The sequence below is a fragment of the Harpia harpyja genome, chromosome 14, assembly GCF_026419915.1.
Source record: "Harpia harpyja isolate bHarHar1 chromosome 14, bHarHar1 primary haplotype, whole genome shotgun sequence".
Taxonomy (NCBI): Eukaryota; Metazoa; Chordata; class Aves; order Accipitriformes; family Accipitridae; genus Harpia; species Harpia harpyja.
This window is the reverse complement of record NC_068953.1, coordinates 7,906,463-7,929,795: the sequence shown is the minus strand read 5'-3', so window position 1 is coordinate 7,929,795 and position 23,333 is coordinate 7,906,463. Positions and strand designations below refer to the sequence as shown.

Genomic DNA, 23,333 nt, shown 5'->3' with positions numbered 1-23,333 from the left:
GATACTGGTTCTATTGTGACCATTACTGCAACATTAATGAAAAGGTATAATGTGACTGGCTCAAAAAAAAAATACTTTCTATGCTTCAGCCAGTTGGAAAGAATTGAATTTCTAAGGAATAGCAATTTGTTTTCAAAGCTAAAAATGAAAAACTAGATGCTTCCTTGATCATCTTCTATTAAATTGGAAGTGAACAATAAATTGAAGGATTTTTATTAGAATTTTAGATTGTGGCCACTTCTCAGTATACTTGCATCAGCTGGTGTGACGGACTGTTGTGGAGTAATAAAAGACAATGTAAAAGCATTTAAATAACTTGAATTATTCTTAATTATATTACTACTGTAATCTAATACATTTCATTCTCTGGATTGTTGAGGTTTGTTCATTCTGGCTCTTAACCGGTTGCCAAACTGAATGTGTTCTGATAGTGAATAATTTAATCCTCTAATTTATCTTGCATTTTTGTACTTGGTGTCAGAATGCATTGGTAGTACAGCACTTTTCCCTGGTGGTTAGGATTGTGAGGATAAATAGGAGATGGAAGACTGGATTTTGATCCCTGTTTACGGTTTTTGGTTGGCCTTCAAGATGGTGAATTACAGAGGTTTCCTGGTTTCTTCACTAGTAGCATGGGACTAATGGTCTTACTCTGACATGGAGATGCTGGGAGGCCCAGCTGGTGCTTATGAAATGGTTTGAGTCCCTCTGAGGGGAAGAGTTTTCCTCTTCTGAAGAATTTCAGCTTGCGCAGGAGGGATCAAGTAGGGCTAGCGGTGCTATGAAAGCAGTGGCTTGTTGTCAGCACTGATCCCAGAAGTAAGGTCAGAGGGGTGCTGTAAAAAGACAACAGAAGTGTATGAGTTGGCGAGGAGGTGCAGTGGGAATGGGGACTATGGGAAGAGCTGTAGGTTTTGACAATCGCGATACAAGGATGACTTTGGAGCGCTGGGGGAAGACTAAGTTTGTGGAAGCCCAAATAAATAGTAAGTAGATGTTGCTCCTTAGGAAAGGAATATTCTCTGGAGGGACGTGGATGCAAAGGAGAGCCTTTGTGATGAATTTTGTGCTGATTTTGGTGGTTTAGGTATCCCTGCTTTCAGCATCCAGTCCGTGGATCTCATTAAACCACATCTGATGCCCTGCAAGGGCTCTTGAAGGATCACTTGATTAAGAAAACTTCACAGTTCAAGCAAATTCGGATAAGACAAAAGTGGCATGAAAGGAGATCTTTGAGGACACTGACTTCCCCTTCTAGTGATGCTTGTCTTTTTTTCCATTAAGGAACAATGCTGTGGAGTTCCTTATACTTCAGACTTGGTAATGCTGGATGCCCAGACAAGAACAGCACCACGAATTGGCCGCTCTGCTTTTTATGTTGTTCAGAACTACATCTCTGCAGCTTTGAGAGGAGTCTGTACATTGTGATTCAAGCCTCCTTCCCAAACAGTAACTTAGTGTTACAGACTTACCTGAAGATGTAAACAGGCACCAAAGCAACTTTCACAACTCTTGCAAGCTACAGCACCTGCTTGGTAGGACAAACTGTGGAATCTGTAGGGCACCAGTCTTCCACTGAACTTCCACCATGCATTGCTTCAGATGCAAAAGTCTTTGACAGCTGCAAATCTAACTGTAACAAGGATTATTTATTAGCTGATGCTTAGTCTTTACCTTCAGCTGTGAATGAATTAGGGGAAGAACAGAAGACAAGACTTGAGTCAAAACCTCTTTTTTTGTACAATGTGCTTGGAATAAAGAAAGAATGCTCTTTGTGACTGCCGTAAGTAGCAGAGACTGGTGTGAAGAGGAAACCCTTGGTCACGGGAGGATGACCAAGCTGAGGCTGTTCTCAAACCAGTGGTATCTCTCCCTGCCTAACCCTTGCATTTCCTGCAGTCTTGTTCAGACTTCCAGATGCTTTTTGCATTCATTGCTGGTTGAATTTCAACAACAGGTGGAATTGTTTGGTGTCTGAGTGTTTCAAACAGCTGCTGAGAATTGTTCTTGTCAAATGTCATCATCCTGGGAAGGATGGTAAGCCCAGTTTCTGTAGCCATCTTCATAAACCCCTTCATCTTGTTATGGGTAAATAATCAGCAAAGCAGCTTTTATTTAAAGACTATGCTGCAGTCAGGACTGTCTGAGAGATCAGTGGGGTCCCTTGGAAGTACTGAAGGTTTAGAATGCTAAAGCTGCATGTTAAAACTAGCTTTGTCAGAGGGAACGGGTTTTTCTTCATACTGAATTTAAAAAATGGCTCCATATGTCTCAGGGGTACAAATTTAAGAGTCAAATTCTGTGGGTTTGAATAAAAAGCATTTAGATGACAAAATACTTTGAAAGTTCCCAAGAGAGCAGCTGTTTACCTGTATGCAAGTAGGTATCATTTGACTTCTTAATACCCAAGCCTAAGGGATAATAGAATTAAAACAACTGTGTCATGTTACTTAAAAGTTTCCCTTTAATCTACCTCTAGAAAGATGTCATGTGACAGGGAATTCCCTGGGGATGTAAATAGTGGTTGGGCCTTTTTTTTTTTTTTTAAACAATTTTTTTAATAGATCCTAGATTAGAAAAAATAAAATACTGTGGTCCTGTTTGTGTAGGTTTAGCAGTTAGGCTTCCTCCCGAGTTGCGTTAATATTAAGGCTGGTGATAATTCAGACACTTGACATAGACACTTGTACATAGAGTGAAGGAGCACAAATAAAAGCTTGTATTTTCCAGACCAAAAAGAAGTATTTTCTAGAGAAAAGTGTTTTGGGGATATTAAGGGCTGTTACTAGTGCAAACTGGGAGGAATGGATAGAACACATAGGGGTTTTCGTTTGCCCTTCTTGTTCCTTTACGCAAGTACTAATTAAAATAACGTTTGCAGTGGGAGGTCCTGACTCATTAATTTTGGAGTAAAAGTTGTGGTGATCAAGGAAGCATCTGTGTGTCTGAAAGCTGCAGGGAGTTCAGGAAGCTCCCAGTCACCAAATCAAAGGTGGATTTGACAGATCGGTCAACAGCCAACATCTGGTAATTTTAAATTATGTGCTGTATGAGTTTTGTGCTGGCACTTGGTCGAAGATACACGGCACAAAAGCATGCAGCCTTGTGTTTTTAAGACACAAGTGAGCAGCGTTGCTGGGCTTTGTAACTCCACTTACCATAGACGTTCTGGGACTCACCTAATTTTCATGGAATAAGCCACTGCTCCAAAATCCTCTGGTATTGCAAATTATTTTATTCCACCATGTCTTTTGAGATGACAGCATTTCACACCAGCCTTGCTTGTCTCTCCAGGCCATTGGCTTTGTCTATCCTCCTTGGAGCCAACCTCTAACGCCACAGCAGCCTTGTGCGAACACCTTCCGTGCCTTGATGGCCTCTATGTTTTTCATCCATGTGCTTTGGAGTTGTGCCATGACGTGCTCTGAGGCAACCTCAAGGCTGGCGTGAGCCGGACCACCTCCCAGCATGGTGATAAGTGTGAGGGAGCGGGGCCTCAGCAGGGATGGCCAAGTGGAGTGCCGGGTACGGGTGTTGGTGGCCCGATGGTAGTTGAGGTGATGTCCTTAGAGGTGGCTTTGGGGGCACGAGGGGCATGAAGGGCTGTTTGTCGAGGAAGGGCCACGGGTGGAGTGGTGGGGCCTCCCCCGTCGCCTGGACTCTCCTCACGGCGCGGCCTCCCTTCACAAGCGAAACGCCGCCGAGACTTTTGTCTCACCTCGTGTGGCTAAGCCAATCACAGCTCACCTGGTATGAACGACAGGCCTCCCGCCAATCATCAACAAAGGGTGCCACCGCCCAGGCACAGCCAATCACCGCAGAGCAGACGTATTGCTTCACCAATGGGCTTTTACGGATGAGGCAAGGCGCCTCGGAATAGACGGTGAGGCGGGCCAAAGGGCAGAGTGGCAGGGCGCGGTCGAATAGGCGCTCGGGATTGGGTTTGAACCGTCCAATGGGGAGGCTGCTGGGGGGTGGGCCTTAAGGTGGGTATAAAAAGCGCCGCCGGTGCGGGCGGCGGCTGCAGTTGTCACCGGCAGCAGCAGGGCAAGGCAGGGGCGGGGAGGGTGCTCCGTCCCCGGGACCGTCGCCGCCCGCTGGCCTCTCAACGGAGCCCTTTCCCCTTCGTCCATCTCCTCCGTCCCTGCCGCCATGACCACCACGACCACCTTTTCGGGCATGGACCCCAGTGGCAGGAACAGCTCCAGGTCCGGCGGGGGGAGGCTCGGGAGCCGTTGGGACCATTAGGGCGGTGGGGGCTGAGGGCGTTCGCGGCGGGGCTGTCACTCCCCCTCGCCTCAGGGCCTAGGGGCCCGGCCGGGCACGGAGGGGGCTGCCCGAAGCGGCTCTGAAGGGGGGTGGCGGGACGCGAGGCGCGGTGCTTGGGCGGGTGGGGGGGAGTGGCGGGCGCCGGCGGGGTCCAGGCTCGGCGTGTGCGGTTCCTCTTCACCGTTTGCCGGGCGGGTCGGCGGGAGGCGGCCGCACCCACCCGGGGGCAGCGGGCTGCCTGTCGGCTCGGCGAGTCAGCTGCGCTGCCGGGGGGGTGGCGGTGGGGGGGGGACAGGCAGGCAGGCCGTGGCCGTGCCCTGCCGCAGCTGCCCGGAGGAGGGGGGTGTGGGAGCTGCAGGGGTGGGAGCTGGCGAGACCCACCCCGGGCTGCTGGGGTGTGCGTGTGCGTCCCTGCCTCTTCCTAACAAAGAAGGGAGGCGACTCCCTGCCTCGCTGCGCGGCCACGCAGCCCCACCGCGGGGGGGGGGGGGCGGGGGCGGACGGGGGCACTGCACCCCGGCTCCCCCTCTTCTCCCCGCCGCCTTCCCCTCCCCGCGGCTGCTAAGACCGTCCTTAGCCCCTTGGCCTGGCGGAGCAGCCCCGGAGGCTGCCGCGTTCTGGGTGGGGCCGAGCGGGCTCCATTGTCTGCTCTCCCCGGCCTCCCCACCTGCCCGCTTCGGCGGGAGCCCGCCGCTCGGCCGCTGTCCCGCTCCGCTCGCAGCTCGGTCCCCGCACGCCGCTGCGTTTGACGGCCGGCCGGCCGGCACCTCGCCCTGGCCGGGGTGGCCGTTTTGTTGAGGAGCTGCTGCTGCTTCTTCTTGCTTGATCGTCGGCTCGCAGGGAGCATGCTCGGGGGCGGGCGGGGGGGGTGCCCCTTCCCCCGGCTCCCACCCTGCGGCGGGGCCTCGGCCGGGCTCCCGGGGGGCAGACGGGGGCTGGGAAGCGGAGGGGGTGGGGAGGGAGCCGTGGCCTGCCTCGAAACAAAGAAAACTTGGCAGGTACGTCTGGAAGAGATGCACGGCACTCTGTCGGGCACCCACGTTTCTGCAGGAGTAACAGCTGGCTTGGAGAGGATCGTGTCGGTTTTTCAAGCTATGGTGTCTTTTTTTTTTCTGTAATGTTTTGGCCTGACAAAGCAGATGCTTCCTGTTTGCTTCTGGCTTTTTGGGGTGCATTTTAAAGCGGAAAAAAAACCCCGAGCCCCTTACAAAAGTGCTTCCTGGATGGAGCCTGTGGATGAATTTTCAGTATACATCACTGGGTCTCAGGTGCAATTTTAAGAGCGGTTCATTGCTTGAAGTGTTAAATGTGGCTTTGATGAAGCATGTTACAACATCTTGAGGCTGTGAGAGGCTTCTAATAAAATCTGTCAACCTTTAGCTGAGGTTGGCAAGAGGGATTATTCCTTTTTAACGGTTTGAGTGATGGCTTTTTTCCTTCAATTGCCTCTTCTGTTAATTTCATTAAGACTGTCAGTGGAAAGTGTTGTGCTGTTAAGAGAGTACCGGTTTCACTGCTCTGGTAAAATAAAGGTGATCTGAGATCTGGGAGCAAGCCCTCCTTTGAACAGACTGTTCTTCAAATTAGTAAGTGTAACAGATGTAACTAAGAAAATAAACCTTGTACAGGGTGACATTTCCTCTGGAAAAAGATAAGGGAGGGATTCAAGACCATTATACCATATCTCTTAATTCAGAAGGAAGACAAAGCAAGTCATAAAAATGTTCTTGGGTTTTTAAAACATACTATACAGTCTCCTGGGATCCTCCCATTAGCAGCTGAGCATTAGTAATTAGAACTTTGGAGAAGAATTTTGTAAGAAAAAGTAGTTTGCTAGTTAAGTAACACTAAATATCCATGCCACACACCTTTGTGAATTTTTCTTGCTGTTGTGTTTTTTGAGCTCTGTAGGCTGGAGAAGTGTTTTTATGTTGCATCTGGAATGTAATAGGCACAAAGTCTCTAAAGATCTGAATGCTTTTACTGATGGTGATGACATTGTAAAATCAGACATGTTCTTTGTGTTGAATTCCTAGATCTGGTGCATTAACAAGCTGTGTGCTGTTTTCTGTTGCAAAGTTTTAACTTTATTAAATTATTTTTAAAGAAGAAGTGTGCACCATGCCTAGCTTGTTCTGGTCTTTATTTCAGAGCACTGGATATCTTGAAAGCCCAGTTCTGTTGGTGTACTCACATCTCTCTGGGGGTTGTGACAGTTCTCATATGGCCTTATACATTTTTATTCTCCTGGCTTTTGTCTGGCTTCTCCAGCTAACACATCAGCCTTGAAAAGACCTCATGCTTAAGAAAATAAGATCTGAAGGAATTTACATTTAAAGATTTATTTTGCTGCTGTTGCTAATTTTGGTTGATTTCTGCAAGTTGGAAAGCAGACCACAATATTGCTCATGAAGGACTGAGCAGGCTTCTTTTGTGTCTGTCTAATAGAAGATTGTTAGATTTAGGTTATATATCTGGAGCTTTGTACGCATGTCTCTCCTAATAATAGTCTAACTTAAAACTGTTTAATTGCACTTTGTAAGTCTAGTTGCATGATGCAGACTTGAGGGTTTTTCCAACGAAACAAATCTAGATACTGCAGCCCCCAGTCATCAGTGATACAACCAGTACTTTGGCTCATATGCCAAACTTTAGTCTTTGCTATGCTGCCAGTTTGAAAATTAATGTTAGCTTTCACAAGGTTCTCTTAAAAAAGCTGGAATTTGACATGCCCACATGCTTTTTTTTTTTTTTTTAATTGGCTCAGACTGAAGACTGGTAGCAGCAGCTCTTGTTGACACCAAATGAAGCAAGGGCACAAGTACAGTGCAGGAGTATTTTATTTTTGTAAGTGTTGCTAAAGAGAAGAGTAGTGGAGATACAGTGCCTGGATTGAATGCTGGCAGGCAGCTTACCTTCATAGTTCAAATTATGCACTGAAGACATGACGGTCTGTGTCATTTGTTAAAAGCCAATGCATAATACAGTCATCTTGCATAGTTTCAGTTTGGACAGAATTTAGCCTGTATGACTGTCCCATTACAAGAGCCAACAATGATCTCTTGGCTTATTAGTCTCATTTTATATGTTGGAGTGCAGCTTAGTAGTGGTAATGGTACACACAAGGTTATAAAGCTGACTCTCTCTCCAGAGTGCTGCGTCCTCCTGGTGGCGGGTCCAACTTTTCCTTGGGTTTTGATGAACCGAAAGAACAACCTGTGCGAAGGAACAAAATGGCATCCAGCATCTTTGGAACTCCTGAAGAAAACCCACCTTCCTGGGCTAAATCATCGGGTAAGAACGTAGTGCTTTGTTTCCAGATCTGTCGGCATGCAGTAATTCATTTTTTGTATCAGCCTGAAGCTGCTGGTGGCTCAGTGTGGAAACCAGGGTTCGCTCCCTACTTGGTAGTTTAGGGCTATAACTGATGTCTACTTGCATGGGGTTTTTTATTTCTCATTTTGAAGTGCTTCCAGAGAGTTTTTTTTTATGCAAGTCTTGGGCATAGGTGTTGCAAGCAGAGAATTGTATTTTGGATGCAATTTCTCCAAGTTAATCAAGTCACAATAAGGTGAACTTGTGTCTTGGTATTTGGAGTAGCACTGATTGGTCTTGATTATTCAGAGGATGTTTAGCTTTGTGTTGTACTTGCAGCTGGGATTAAGCTTCCATTTCTGCAGAGTGCTGCCAGTATGGGTGGCCTTGGGACCCTAGCTTCCATCTGTTTAAATGATACCCTGAACTGCATGAGATGCTGTTGTAAGACAGTAATTTGTGAGTTATTATCTAAAGGACCAGGACTTCTTAGAATGGTAAAGCTTTAATTTAAAAAAAAACAAAACAAAACAAAAACCCCCAAAACACCCAACTCTCCCTGTAAATGCCAGACTATTTATGCTCTGCTTTCCCAGTAAGTTTATCTTGCAGCCTAATTAGAATCAATCTTGGCTTCTAGGGACTAAGCCAGGTGAAATCAGAGATGACTGTGAATCATCTGGACCACAAAGAAGAAACTCAACTGATGCAAACTGTGGAGACTTTGTAGATCCCAAGGTCAGTACATTAACTATGAAGAGCCTGATAATGGGACAATTCATGCTCTGTATGCGATTGCTTTATCACCGATGTTCACAAAGTTGGAAGCATTGTAGGATTTGAAGCCTTATTCTTAAATCTGTTCTTTTCCTGAAGGTTCTCTTTTCCATGTGATAGACTTACAGTATGTTAATGAAGGGCTGGATTTTTCTAAAAGGACCACTTTCTAGAGCTCTTAACTCTTCTTATTCATGAGACAGTAATGAAGTGGTGTGAAATCCAGCTTCAGCTATGTGCGTAATTGTGTGTTTTAACAGATTTTACACAGTAGTTACCTACGACAAACTCCGTCTGGATCTGACAAAGGACTTGGTTTCACATCCCAAAAAGTACTTACCTCAATAGCATGAATGCTTGTTTTCTTTCTGTTACTGTTTTTAATAATACCATCAGGTGTGTTAATTTCTATATATACTGTCTACTTGGTAGCAATATGGAGCACTATTTGTAGTGTTAATGTGGGATTTGCTAGATGTGTGATTACACTTAATGGGAAAAACAGGATGGAAGTATAGTAATTCCTCTGAACTTAGAAAAACAGGAACCTAGGGTAGGCTGTACTTGCATAAACAAATTCTAGAGGGGAACAAAAAAAGAAACCTTGTTCTTTAAAGCTCTCCAGCTTTAGGTTTTCTGAAAAGAGCTGGATAGGTAAATTGTTGATCTCAAATGTTGTGGCAGACACCTTTTGCCTCATGGATTATAAAGAGTGAGTTTTATTTTGGTAATGGGCATCCACCATCACAACCTATTTTTGTTATTAATAGGTGCTTTGAGCCACAAAACTGTTCTTTGTTGCAGAAAATGTCTTGTTCCAATTTAGCAAATGTAAGTGAGATTAAATTTATAGCTGCTACCACAGAAAACAAATAAACTCTTTAGTCTAATTGTATTTTCTACTTAAATGTATTAAATACTGTGGTTCTCAGCTTTGCAAACAGATTCTTCCAATGCAGAATACTTTAATTTTATGCAGCAGTTACAGCTACAAACAGCAGAAGCTGGAGCTAGTGTACTGTAGCCCAGTTTGAGATTTAAGACAATGTATTTGTGTGAGTTTCTGTGTATTTATATCCTGATGACTGCAGTTACACTATGTAATTAACAATGTTTAATCTATGAAAGTTGATAAAACTTCATGCCATTGAGGAACCTTGGCTGCTGCTGGAAGACTTTCTGTATCTTTGTATCAAGTTGCAGCCTGTGAACAGCTTCAGTATGAAAAGAATGTTTAGCTGTTTATGTGGTGAAGGAAACTTTATCAGTAACATTGCAAAAAGCTGATCTCTGTTTCACAAATGAAGTTAAATATCCTGGATAGAACAAATGCTCTTGGCCTTGCTAACAGATAAATGTTTGGTGTTGGAAAGAGTCACTTGGTAGAAAGGAGGAGACACTGAATTATTGCTAATTGCTTACAGTATAACATTCTTGTAACTACTGCTCGGCAGTTACAATGTTCTGGTTACTGTCAGTGCTGCCTAATTTAGGGTTCTGTATATAATAAAGTGTTCTTGCTGACCCCTGTCCTTCACAGTGTGGGAATAACAAGTATGCTACATGTTACAGGTTGTCAGGATTACTGCAGTAGTATCTGTCTGTTTATTTACCTAACATACTTCTAGAAGTTAAACAGCTGATGAAATTATATTAGTCACTCCATAAGAATTGGTGCTTAGAAATCCATAATATTAATCTGCAGAAATATGTATGTAGAACCCACCGTGCCACTCTGATATCTGTCCCTAAGAGGCCATTGCTGGTCTAAAAGTGCTTCATTGGGTCTGTCACTCAAAGTTTTGCTAGATAGAGCAGTGTTCCCAACCACCGTGGTCGTAATGTGGAGTATTGAGTACCCTGTCGATGGAAGGGGAAAATACGTTGTGAAGTGTGAGACATAATGTGTTTCTCTCTCTTCTAGGGAGGAGACGGTGGTGGTGAAACTTCTGGTGAGTAACTCCTTTGGACTCTTCTGGTAAAAGCCTTTTGCAGTTAGGCACTTTTGAAATAGAAGAGGATGTAGGATATGTAAATGGTCATGTATTAGGAGAGAGGGAGCTTGGGGTTGTCCATTGAATCCGTCAAATCAATAAAGTGACCTGACTACTTCAGTGGAAGTGTGGTTATGGAATGAAATGGCGGAGTGCCTGTTAGTCATCAGCTTAAAAATGAGAACAGTCCTGTTCATTTATTTTGCCAGCAGCAGTTGGTGTTGAGATTTAAGTACTAGAAGGCAAGGTGGATACCATACTGCTGTTATAGTACTAGAAGGCAAGGTGGATACTATATGGCTGTTATATATATATATATATCTATATATCTATCTTATAATTAAATAGTACCATCAACTTAATTGATTTTAGTTTAGCAATTTACTTCTTTCCTATTGTCTTCTCATACAGCAAATGCTACATTCACAGAAATGATCAAAACCAGCTACTGCATCTGAAAGTGTCTGCATTAACTAGCTTTTAAGTTCCTGTTGCTTTTTAAATGCTGATTCTTGCCAAGGAAGTTCATATGCATACTGCAAATTTCATGTAAACAGAGACATTTCCCCAAGCAGCATGCATGTTAACCTTGAAGTGTTTTTTCTAGCTCTGAGGCTGGAAATCTCTCCTTTGTAAGATTCACCTTAAGAATAGCTTACTTCCTGATGAGAGGAATGTGTATGTTGACTGCATGCTTTCTAAGTGCTACTTTCAACACCTAAGAGTTGTGGAAGATCACTAAAGCCATTAGCAGTTCCATGTCCTGAAAAGACTTCTGCTGGGAGGGTGAGAGTTTTTCCAGAATGTTTTTAACTACCGCTGAGTGGTATCTGTGCCCAAATTAAGTCTTGCTTCTTTAGCAGGCTGCTTCTAATCAAACTATACAGGCTTCTGTAGTATTTCTTTCCCATGCCTGTCTGATCCTAATTAGCACTGTAGGCATTTAGAGTTTATGTCTCGAGTAGGAGGATGTGGTTTGATAATAGAAGTAAACTGATCTAAGGGCTCTGCTGCTTCTCCTGGTACTTGCTTAAACTAGCTCACCATGCGGCCAGATGAGAGCCTGTAAGCGGTGGTGAGGTGAGAAGAGATGGGATGGGAGGAAGCAGAAATAGGGTTGTCTGGGTTAGCAACAGCTGACAAACTTTTGAGTACAAAGTGATATTCCTGACTCTTAGAAAAAGTTCACGTTTTCACAGGTTTCATATTTATTGGCTTTTGGGTTGTTTCTGGTAGGTGACAGTGAAGGAAGTTCTTACCAAGTAACAAGTAAATGTTTGCTGGGAGTTGTTGGGTTTTTTTGGTTTTTTGGTTGTTTGTGTTTTGTTGTTTTTTTTTTAAAAAAAGGCATTACTGGAAGGTAACTGGGGTTGTTTACTGTTGTGGCCATGACTAAAAATTACATTTTTGAAGATAGTCAAGATGAAATAAAAATGACAGGCAAAGGTTTGAATGCTAAACTTTCACTGATGGTACTTAGGAAGGAGCAGAAAGTTAATGCTTCCTGGAAATGGTGTCTGTGGCAGATAACCGTGAACCTTGATGAATTGTTAAATTAATTTCTACCAGTGATAGCTTTAGGTATCATAGCTTAATGGAGCACAGAGTCTTGTTGAGCTAGCTGTGTCACTCCACCACTCAATGCTCTGCTGTGTGAGATAGCAGACATGAGCTGGTGAGCATCCCGCCTGTCACACATGTGACTTTGTACTCAGTGTTGTAGACCTGTCTCTGGGTTTGAAAGGGGCTGAATGAATACACCTCCAAGTAAAAACTGTCTGCTTACAAGCTCACAGCATAACTAGATTCTTAATAGGTTTCCATCATTAAAAAAATGTTTATTCTCTTGAATTTGGAAATTATTTTCTGTATATAACTTATTATAAAACCCCAAGTAGGTTTCAGGTGGGGTACGCATATTTATTAATCATGCCTGTCTAGGGAAAGAAAACTTGTTCATTTTGCAGTAGTGTTCTTGCTTCCTGTTTGGAAGCTGTAGTTCCTTTCTATGTGTCAAAGTTTCCAATGGTTTGCAGTATACTCAGTAGAAAGCTGTTTCAGAGATTATACCCTTTCTGATAAGGGAAGAACTTTAACATTTGATCTGACTCTGTTGCATTTACCACTTTAGTTATTAGGTTCGTGTATATCAGCTGGCTGCTGAGCCTCTAAATGCTGCAGAAACTTCCCCCAGAGTCTCCTGTGATAGTAATTCTTGTTTCTTTTGTGATTCAGTTAGCACTGTGTACTTAATGAATGTGACTAGCTAAGGAGAACTGGACAGCACTCGATTGACTGTCACCAATGACTGACTTTACATGATACACAGGAAGGTGGAGTCTGGCCTTTGGTGGACAGATCATCATCATGAGTACTGCTGAAGGCACAGACAATGGAGCATTCAGCGCTGTATGAACAGTGGGCATGGCCACAGTTGTTCTCTGCTTGCTGAGTAAGCAGACAGTGGTACGCCTGAGCTACAGAAGCTTCAAGCTTAAAACTTGATATTAACCATTTTGTTCAGATGTGCCTGTGGGTTAATGAATACAGCAGAGAACTTATATTGTAGATTATTTCTGATTGCATGGAGACTATACTAAGCTGCTGGAGTACTTTGAGATTATTATAAGCATGGATACAGGGGGTTCAGTGGACAGAAGTGGGTTTTCAGTGTTTCTGATAAAATTCTGCATCAAAGATTATTTAAAAAAAAATAAACTGAGTTGCCGCAGGATTGGAAGAAAGCTGCTCCTGTGGATAGGAAAGTAGCTAAATAGGAGGCAAAGGGTAAGGGCTTAGTGATTGCTTTTCATGTTGGAAAAATGAGCTATGGGAAGTGATGCTGGGGCTAGTTTTATTCGGTGCCTTCATCTGTGACCTGGAAAAGGTAATGAACAGTGAAGTCTTCAGTTTTGTTGGTGGTATTAGCTCTTTCAAGTAGTCAAATTGTGCTGATTGTGAGAAAATCTCACTGTCACAAGGACTCAACTAAATAAGATAGGCAGGTAAAAAGGTGGCAGGATAATCTTTGTATGAGTAGGTATAAAGTAATGCATCTAGGGGGGAAAAAAACCCCAACACCTAAACTATGCCAGTCTTGTGTTCAGCTCTGTGCAGCAGTTAACTCTTGGGATCTGCCTTGAGTCTTATTACTGAAAGTTCTCTGAAATGTTTGGAGGTGCCAGCAAAATATTGAATGTCATCAGAGAATGGGAAATGACATAATTTTGCCTCTGTAAACAATGATATGCCCACATCTTGAATTGTGTATACAGTCCTTGAAATGTAAAGACCAGAAGGTTGTAGTGAAGGTAAACAAGGGGCAGAGGAAGGTGATGGGAAAGGTAAGGGGGTGCAGTAGCTGCCTTACGAGGAGAGACTAAAATGGCTGTGCCTCTTCAGTTTGAAGAGAAGGCTGGGGGAGAGGGAATATGATCAAGACTTATTAAATCATGAAGGTGGTGGTGAAGGTGAATGTGCAGCTGTTCCCTGAATCCTCCAAACCAAGAACTAGGGATCGTTAGATGAAACTAAGGGGTCTGTCAAAAACAGATGAAGTACATCTTCACAGAGCTGGTGATGAAGCTCCACTCCCCTCACCACCCCACCCCCCCAAGTATCAGGGGGCTACTTGGTGCTGATATTTGGGCCTTTGGCTCATAACTGATTGTGTTACTCTCTAAAAATGTGAGATGCTAATGTACTTGCTGTGCTCATTAATTAATTGTCAATGAAGCAGATACATTAGTTATTTGCTACCGTATCTAAAGTGCTTCCTGTGAAGAATTCCTTCTGTGTCCTGTCTTCACTTTTGTTCAGAAGTATTTAAAATAGATGAAACTATCGTGTGCTTTCAAGGGAATGTACTATTGGAGCCTACCCATGCATGGCTGTTCCCTAGTCTGTTCTCTGTGAAGCCTCAGAAGTGTCTGTCAGATCCTCTTCCCTCTAGTTAGGAAATTGGGAATGTAGTTTAAATCTGAGCTCTTGCTCACAAGTACTGGTGCTTCTGTGACTCTGTTTCCAGCACCTCCTCAGACTTCGAGCTACAATTGTCATAGTCATACACTGACTAATAAGATGTATGAGACTTAAACTGCTTGTCATTAAAAAAAAAAAAAAATTAAAAAAAATTGCTGGGGTCCCCTAATAGCAGCTGAGTGAATGTGGCTCTTGAATATTTGGAACTGAACTGTAAGGCATCAGAGTTCATCTGAAAAACACTTCAGAAGGCTGAAGTCTGCCCTGCCAGCAGGTTACAGCAGCACTCTGAGTGTGTCTGTAAGCCTGGAGAAAACTTACAGGAGTTGATCTTCTGTCTAAGCCAGCAAAACATCTGGCTTTCATCATCTGCATCAAACACTTTAAAAGCTTCTTTTCTTCTAGAAAACACTGAGGCTGATGTAGAAGCTGCCCCAGGTCAGAATGAAGAAAAATCCCTGCCTGCTGCACCTGTTCCTAGCCCAGTAGCACCAGCACCTGCACCGTCCAGGAGAAATCCACCTGGTGGCAAGTCCAGCCTAGTCCTCGGTTAAACCTTTCCTTTCCTGACTGTTTTGAACTCGTGTCTGTTTCTTTCCCCCATGCTTGTGAACTGCACAACTTGAGCCTGACTGTACATCTTGAATTTCTTTCATTAAAAAGAAGCACTTTATGTACTCCATCTTTTTTTGAGATCAAGGTTTTTTTCCACTTCTGTCCTGTGTTTCCCCCAGATCTGCTGGAAGTGACATGAGTGTTTTCTAGTGATAGACTTGAGGGGAAGCTTTATGAAGTATAGTAATGTAATTCAAAGGAGAGTAGTTTGGTTCTAAGTGTGCTTAGAGGGTTTTGGTACTGAGTTTTTTTTTAGAACCCCTTAGCTTTACAAGGGTCTAGAATCCTGGTTAAACAGGCCAGCAAACAATCAGCAAGAGCAGTCCCTTCCTCCACATGTAGGATTTGGGGATCTAAAAGGCTTCATTGACTGCATGTGGTAAATGCCTTGTGCCCTGCTGTGCCATATAAATCATAAAGTGGTTAGTGTACACCATGCTGCCTTTAAAAAAAAAAAAATTAAAAAAATCTTGATACTGGACTACTATGAAGCAGGGTATGTGCCAAATAGAGGGCTGATGACCAGAGCCGCCTGGCCTAATGCTAGGAGGGGATTTATTCAGACTTTATTCAGTAAAGGTGGAGTGGATCATATAAATAAATAAAAATTACAGGGCATTTTTTTTACAACTGACTCAATGCTGTGCATGATCATGCTGGTGCTTGACCATGAGGTGAAAATCTCATCCTTTAAAGTGTGTGTTGTAATTTCACAAAGCTGGACTGTTGCTTAAAAGTAAATAATATAGAAATTTTGAAGCAGTGTTTCCTGTGTGGGTTTTATTTCATGGGTTTGCTTTTGCTTTGTTCTCAGTTGTTCTTGTCTCAGCCAACCTGCCTTACTCTCTATATTAATAGCGGTGGAACGCAGCAGAGGAGGAGAGCTCTTACACCTGGCTTGAGGTCACCATCATGTGCCATCTTCTGCTGAAGAAAGTGTCTGACTTACCTCCTCATTTTTATTTTCTAGATCAGAGAAGTGTGGAATATGGATTGATATATATAATCTGTTTTATCCAAAATACTTTTTTCTCTCAAGAAAATAGAGGAAATGAAAGTTTCTTCTCCTCATTAAAAAAAAAAAAAAAAAATTAGGCCCTAATAAGGGAGGGGGTGGGAAGGAGACCAAACCGTGAAGTTCTGTACTGTCCTGGAGGGGATCTGCTGCACAATAAACCAAAGCAGCGGATTTGTGCGGAACTGGTATGTCTGCTGGAGAGAGTGCACCTTTTCTACCCTCCTCCTGGAAGAACCAGTGCCTAAAAATACCCTGGCTTTCCACGTCAGTTTTGGAGAAGCCCTGGCCTTAGGTGCTTAACCTATAAAACTGGATTTGCTCCATGTGCTCCTTCTCTCCTACATCTGGGGGTGGTGTTCCTTAGAGCTGATAGGACATGTGGTATGGCTACCAGCTGCATGTAAATCATGCTTACCTGTTTTCTGGCCTAGGATGAGGAAAATAATCAAATTATATTTCCTTTGCAAGCCCCACAACCAGTGGAACTTGTTAATACTCGTTTACGGTTGCCGAGACTTTGGCCGAGCGAAGCTGCCTTTCCGTCCGCCCTTCTCTTTGTCTTGGTTGGAGCGCGGCAGCCGCAGCCACCCTTCATTGCCAAGGTGCCGAGAAGCGTGAAGAGGCTCTTGCTTGCTCTCCTTTTCACCCTTAGCAAGTAAGCCCAGTTACCGGCAGAGCCCACCCGTGTCCCCACTCGGGTGTGGGGAGAGGGGATCCCCATGGAGGAGCGCCTTCCCCGCCCACGCTTGTGCATATTTGTGCCGTGAAGGTCCGCCCCGCTCTCGCGTGTATTGGAGAGCCGGGGGGCGGTCACCGGGCACAGGCGAGCGGCATGGGCAGCGCGGCGGGCCCGCTGCGGGTGCTGGTGGACATGGACGGTGTCCTGGCCGACTTCGAGGGAGCGGTGTTGAGGGGCTTCTGCTCCCGCTTCCCTGGGGAGCCGCGGGTGGAGCTGGCGGTGCGGAAGGGCTTCTCGGTGCGGGAGCAGTACCGCTGTCTGCGGGAGGACTTGGGGGTAAGCGTGGCGGGCAGGGGCCGGTTGTGGAGGAGGGTTTGGGGGGAGCGGGGAGCGCTGTGGCGTGGCTGGAAAATGGGGGGGTTGCGCCTTGTTTAAAAAGCTCTTCTGCCCTCCCTCCCTTGCCTTGTACCCTGCTGTGAGCAAAGGAAATGGCCTCTTCCTACCACCGTGGATATGCAAAGCAGAGGGGAGGGTTGGGTGGTGGTATTTTTTTTTTTTTTTAAAGAGGGTGCTACAAAGGGTTTTTTCATGATAGCAGCCTTAATTTGTATAGTAATAATTAGTGACTTCTTCCAGGAGGATTGCCAGCCCTTTACAAAGAGATGTGTGTGTGGGAGCTGGCAATGAGTGACTCTGTCATAAAACTAACTGGATGAAACTATTTGCTGAACCATCTTCAGCTTGTTCTTTATCTACTCGTAAACTGCTCTTGCTATGCAGCAATAGTAATAACTTACCTAAAGCTCTCTGAGCACTCTGCAGGTGTTAATGTAGCTCCATAGCAGGACAAGAAATATAAATATTACATATGAGTTTTGTACAGCTAATAAAACCCCATATCTATATAATTCTCTCTGCATGCTCTGACAAAGCGCACAGTAGGTAAGCGATCTGGAACAGTATGTAAAAAGTTGGTGGTACACCCTACATCCGTGCAAATTGTTGCTATTTTTAACATTTGCTAATGACTGAATGAATATCAGACACATTTGCAAGGCAAAATTAAAAATGTGAATCCAGACTTCACAGTTCCTTCTGATTACCACAGGATAGTCGGGGACTCTGTAAAAAAACAGAATGGATGCTGATCCGGGCCTGTGCCGTACACCTTCCCCGGGAAGTTCATTGCTAGTTTTAAGATCCTGTACTGATCCTGTAGGTGTTTTTACCGCTAAGAAATGACAACTGACATTCATTTCCCTCCTGTTCCATAGCGAGGTACAGGGTCCTGCACCAGTGTGAGGGATGTGAGTGCTGGGTCCAGGCAGCATGTCCACAGGCTCCAAACTGACCGATCTCTAATTGATGACTATTGATGCTCAAAACTTCCTGGAACTAGGAACTTGTAAATATAGGGATTAGGCATGATTTATTTATCCTTTTATATAAACAAACATGATTTATTGCTGAAGTGAGTATTCCTTAAGTGATCCTATTTAGGTATACTGGGACAAAAAACTGCAGGTAATTTAAGGGGTCATGGCTTTTTGTTTGTTCTTATTTGGAAGGTCTACAATCTGATCTGTCCTGAAAGTTGTGTTCTGTTCTATTTCTGGCATTCCCATTCCCTAATTTGGTTCATGCTCATCCTGTTCCTTCCCAGACCTTAGGTGTGTCAATGGAATAACCAGATAACTGGTTTGAATCCCACACAGATCAGCAGTGGCAGAAAGCTCTTATCTTACTGTTCGTTATTAGCCTGGCTTCCTAAGGAAATTAGGTTTATGTAGTTGCATGTCTGTCTCCCTGTTTAGTAAGCTCTGGATCTCTGGGCTGTTTTAGGTACATTTGGCAGAACAATAAAGCTTTAAAGTTTTAAAGATTTGAAGCTCCTACAGATTTTATGTAAATACCACAGCTGGTTAAAAATAGGGACCTTGTTAGTTCTGCCATGGCGGTACAGGGTGTCTGGGATGCAGGAGGATCCCTGCAGGAGACGGTCTCTCCTTGTCCCCAGCTGCAGGAAAAGCTTCAGCAGGAACCGGCAGCCCAGACACGGAGAGCGGCTTGTCCGTCCTGTGCCAGCGGTGCACGGGGGTCTGCGGGGCCGCCTGTCTGTGCAGAGAAACCCAACCTGCAGTTTGTCAGCGGTTGAAAGGAGGGGGATCAGCCTGACGCTCTTTGTGGCAGGTATCTGCTGTGTCTATCCATGAACAGCCAGTGTGTTAAGATACTATCGTGACAGGGGGTGTGGGAAGTACTGTGATAATGATTTCCGCATTGCCCTCTTACTAAGTGTCGATGCTTTGTTAGTGCTCAGCAGCTGCCTCTTGAAACTTGAACCATTACTTTGCTTTTTCTTTCTTTTTTGATCGTAAGTTGATCGTTAATTTCACATTGTAAATCCATTTCATTTACAAAGTATTTTGCTCAAGACTTTCTTTGCTGTACTTGCCTATCTGCCCTCCTGTGTGTGTAGCAATTTTGTTGATGGGGATTTCTCTCCCAAGTGTTTAGGATGTGTTACCTGGCCCCAGACAGTTTCAAAAAAGGATTCAACATCTCCAGCAGTGGCAAAAATTTCTAGAATTATTTTTAAGTATTGCAAATGGGAAAGCTTAGGGATAGATGTAATTCCTCCAGTTTTGTATCCAAATTGTTATCTTGCTAATAAAGTTAAAAGGAAATGTTCAGCAATGATGGCATGAGAATGAGGAAAGAAAATTGTTTTACTTTCTTTTTCTAGTAGCATTTTTGGGGGGGCGAGAAACGGCTTTTGGTTCTAAGAGTCATCAAATCAAATTTCTTTTTCCAGCAAAGCCAGACTTTGTTGTGATGTGGTAGAAACTTGCCAGTTTCTGGTGTTTTGCTGTAGGATAAAAGAGCTTTCAGACACAAGTCCTGATTCTGTAATTGAATCTTCTTGGGAAGAGCTCCAGGGAACTGTTGCTGAGATCAGTGAGGCTTTGCGTGGAAACAGAGATGTGGGCAGATCTGATTGCCACATCTTCACCTAGACTTCTTAACCTCTTCTGATTTGCATGTGAAATCAGGCAGTGCTTCCAGATTCCTGGCTGTTGATTTATGAGTATTTCTAAATTATGATAGCTGAGTGAGCACCATGATCTGGGAGACTTGTTCAATGCTGACTCCTCATTGCTGCTTAATTGAAATGGTTTTTATGTTGACGTTCCACTGGTGATATATAGAGCAAGGAGACCATCAGCTGGACTATAAAGCAATCTTGCTCAATTTCTAAGCAAAGGCTGCCAGCCTGCCTTTGAAGAATACTTACAGAGTACTAAGTTTTCCAGATTGTTTGGTGGCATGGGAACATACGACTTTAATGGTCGTGGAAAAATCCTAGCTCAGCACCTCTGAATTTCACCGTATGACCCCAGGGAAGGTAAGATTCACGTGTCTTAGGGTAGAAGAGATATTGGAAGCTTAACCTCTCTGTTTGAGAATGGAACTTAGGCCTGGAAGTGGACTCAGCCCTTAACGCTGCTGGGACGCTGCTGCGGGCGTTTTGTCATGATGGATTGTGTGATAAGGGGAGTCATCTGCTGTGAAATGCTCTGATTTAACACAGGCCACTGAACAGTCACCAGGTAGCAATTTTTAAAATTAACTAACCAGAGTTGGATTCAAACCAGTGAACTTCCTAGCAATAAAAGGTGCAAGAATGTCTTACCAGTAAGGAAGGACAGTCCTACCCAGAGGCACAGGAATTGCCCTGGAAATATTACTTTTCCTTTTAGAGATTAAAGATGCCACCCATTATCACCACCAAACCCAGCCCAGCTGGGCCTCAGCGGGGTGCACAGGTCAGTTCATGAAGCCAAAGGTTCTTGAGGCAGCAGAGGGATCCACCTTTACATTTCCTGCTGCGGTCTCACGCTCTTTTGACGAGACTTCGCACCAACACGTTACCACCGAGGAGCACATGTCTGTGCTGAAGTCGAGATCTGCTCCTTTAAAAACTGTTATTTTAGTGTGTGATTGAAAATCACAGAAAGCAGCAAAGAAATGTAGCTCTCCTGTCCTCTTCCTTCCCTCTTGCTGAGTTGTTCTGGTCTAAAAGGATTAATCCCAAGTGTGCAGGTGTGCTGACCTGGCCCCTCCACTGAGGATGGTAATTAGCGTGGTCACCTTACTGCCCTGTTTCTGAAGGAAAAGAGGGCTACTAGATAATACATGTGTTTGCCCACTCATCCCTGGTAAATTCCTAAGCCATAAGCAAATTTCAGTCAAATGCGAAAGAGCAGCAGCATCCTCAAGCTTGTTCCATTGATTTTCACAAGAGTTAGTAGAGAGAGACCTGCTGGGAAGTGGCAAGGCGTGAGCTTTCCCTGTCAGACATCAGCTAGTCGAGCTGTAGATCAGTACTGTGTTTTTGGTGCTACTCATGGAGCTGCTTGGAGAAACAAAGCTGGGTCAGGATCAGCTCTGCCTCCTCACTCCAAACAAGCCACCAGAGAGTAACTCCTCATTCTTGTATGCCTGAGCTGGATTTTTCCTGGAACCCTAAAGGTGAGAAACTTTATAATCCACTCTGGGTGTAAAGCATCACCTCACTCTCTGAAGCGCTGGCCCTTTGACAGCTGTTACACACGGGGTGACTGGGCAACTGTTGTGCACAGAGCTCAGATAAAAGCATGGGCATTGCTAACAGTCCTCCTGTCTCTTGCAGGCTAAGGTAGCCAGTGTCTATGAATCGCCTGGCTTCTTTCTAGGGTTGGATCCAATTCCAGGAGCCCTTGAAGCTATGCAGGAGATGATCCACATGCAGGAGTAAGGATGCTTTGCACTCTGCAGCCATTTTCCATTATCTTATGCACTTTCCCCTGACTGCTAATGAAAGCTGTTTCTTTTCAGCACTGAAGTCTTTATTTGCACAAGTCCCCTCTGGAAATACGAGCACTGCATTGTGGAAAAGGTGGGAGAGAATTTATTTTACTGGTTTTAATGCTTGCTATTTCATACCACACAAGTCGGAGTCATTCATTTATAAAGACAGTAGCTGGCGCAGGCTGCCAGGCTTCCCTGCGATCCCTCTGTCTGAGGGGCAGCTGCCCAGACACAGAGCAGTAGCACACGACAGGGAATTTCGGAGTGCCATGTGATTGATGCCAGCCTTGCTGTGGGGCACGTAAGCCCTGTGCTCGTGGAGCTGGTGTGTGACACTGCTGCTCCAGCTGTGTCAGCAGGTGATAGCAAAGGAGCTGTTGTAGCGTGGCCCACAGGGATGGGATATTCCCAGGGGATCCCACCATGGAGAATCCTCAACTGACAAAACCTTATTCTGTCTAATCCGGAGCCTGAGATATCCAGCTATCCTGAAAGAGGCCAATGCTGAGCTAAGAGGAGGCTATAGCATTGGAACTGGTCCTGTTTGCCACTGGCACAAGAATGGAGGGGGGGGACCTTAATCACTGGAATGACTTAGATGGGCACAATGTGTGTGCTCTGGGCAAGCAGCCAGTGCCGCTCGCAAACTCGACAATGATTAGGCACGGCAAACGCAGCGCTGACTGAAGGCCGTTAAACATACAGGTTAAATCAGTGTCCTGGGCCACAGCCAGTCTCTGTGGCAGGGATTTGTAGACACAGACATAGGTTTACGAGGGGAAAAATTGCTGTACTAGGGCTGATCTGACTTAAGCAATGTGCAAACTGAAAGTATGGCAGAATTTTCTCCTATCTTATTTCTTGCCTCCACAGTATAAGTGGGTAGAAAAACATCTGGGACCCGAGTTTGTGGAGCGGATTATTCTAACCCGAGATAAGACCGTCGTATCTGCTGACTTGCTGTTTGATGACAAGGATACCATTAGAGGTTTGAAAAGCATTTGCATTGCTTGCTGCTAGCTGGGGAGGAACCCCCCCCCAGATGACTCCAGCTTTCCTCCCTTGCCCTCCTCAGGCGCAGAGCTGAACCCGAGCTGGGAGCACGTCCTGTTTACCTGCTGCCACAACAGGCACGTCCAGCTGCAGGCACCACGCAGGAGGCTGCTGTCCTGGGCGGATGACTGGAAGGCCATCTTGGAAAGCAAGCGCAGGCAGTAAAGCAAAAAGGGGATGCTGTGTGCTTCCCGCTGCCGGGGGAACAACCAGCTCATACGCTGACGGGGAAACCCATTCCCAGGAGGCAGCGAGCACCGTCACCCGGACAGGGGTACTACGGGGGAGTCAGTTATAGTAAGAAATGAGCTGCTCTTGTTAGACATGCTGCAGAGCTGACTCCTCTCCAGGTTTCTGGAAGAATGCTTTGCATTCAGTTAGTTAATCGCTGTAGAGTTTTGGATGTTTGCTGTTGGTGAAGTGAAACTATAAAATACAAGCAGTTGTGGGTTGTTTGTTGTTTTTTTTTTCTTCTTGTGTGCATGTGCTTTTAACCTCACTCCCGTTTGTTTTGGGCTGACTGGGGGTGGAGGGAAAAAAAAAAGAGGAAGAAGTAAAGCTCTGAAACTTGAGCAGACCCAGTGTGGGTGTCTGTCAGGGAGCACTGTGCTCAACAGCCAAACCCATTTAAATTTTATGTATTTAGCCACCTTGGCTTTTGGGTTGCCTTTTGCATCATTGGCTGATAATGGAGACCAAGCTGGCTTCAATTTCTGGCCCATGTGCACGAGTAAGAGTGGGCAAAGGCTGGGCTGCAAGTGCTGTACAGAAATATTTATGA

At 44.8% G+C, this 23,333-nt stretch overlaps 2 protein-coding genes across 3 annotated transcripts in view; both read left to right on the top strand.

Moving 5' to 3' along the window:
• Window positions 1-4,001: 4,001 nt before the first annotated feature.
• JPT1 (Jupiter microtubule associated homolog 1) overlaps window positions 4,002-23,333 on the top strand; it is a 31,002-nt gene continuing 11,670 nt past the window's right edge. The window contains exons 1-5 of one of the 2 annotated variants that reach the window (XM_052807221.1): window positions 4,002-4,208; window positions 7,421-7,563; window positions 8,225-8,322; window positions 10,286-10,313; window positions 14,742-15,710. In XM_052807221.1, coding sequence (XP_052663181.1) covers window positions 4,153-4,208; window positions 7,421-7,563; window positions 8,225-8,322; window positions 10,286-10,313; window positions 14,742-14,890 — 474 coding nt within the window. In that variant the 5' untranslated portion in view covers window positions 4,002-4,152 and the 3' untranslated portion in view covers window positions 14,891-15,710. Of the gene's footprint in view, window positions 4,209-7,420; window positions 7,564-8,224; window positions 8,323-10,285; window positions 10,314-14,741; window positions 15,711-23,333 lie in introns of those variants that run through there. The other variant, XM_052807222.1, reaches the window with a different exon arrangement.
• Window positions 16,772-23,007, top strand: NT5C (5', 3'-nucleotidase, cytosolic). Its single transcript, XM_052807219.1, has 5 exons — window positions 16,772-16,984; window positions 21,342-21,442; window positions 21,527-21,587; window positions 22,373-22,487; window positions 22,575-23,007. The coding sequence occupies exons 1-5, from the start codon at window positions 16,802-16,804 to the stop codon at window positions 22,715-22,717; spliced, it is 603 nt and encodes a 200-aa protein (XP_052663179.1). The 5' UTR covers window positions 16,772-16,801; the 3' UTR covers window positions 22,718-23,007.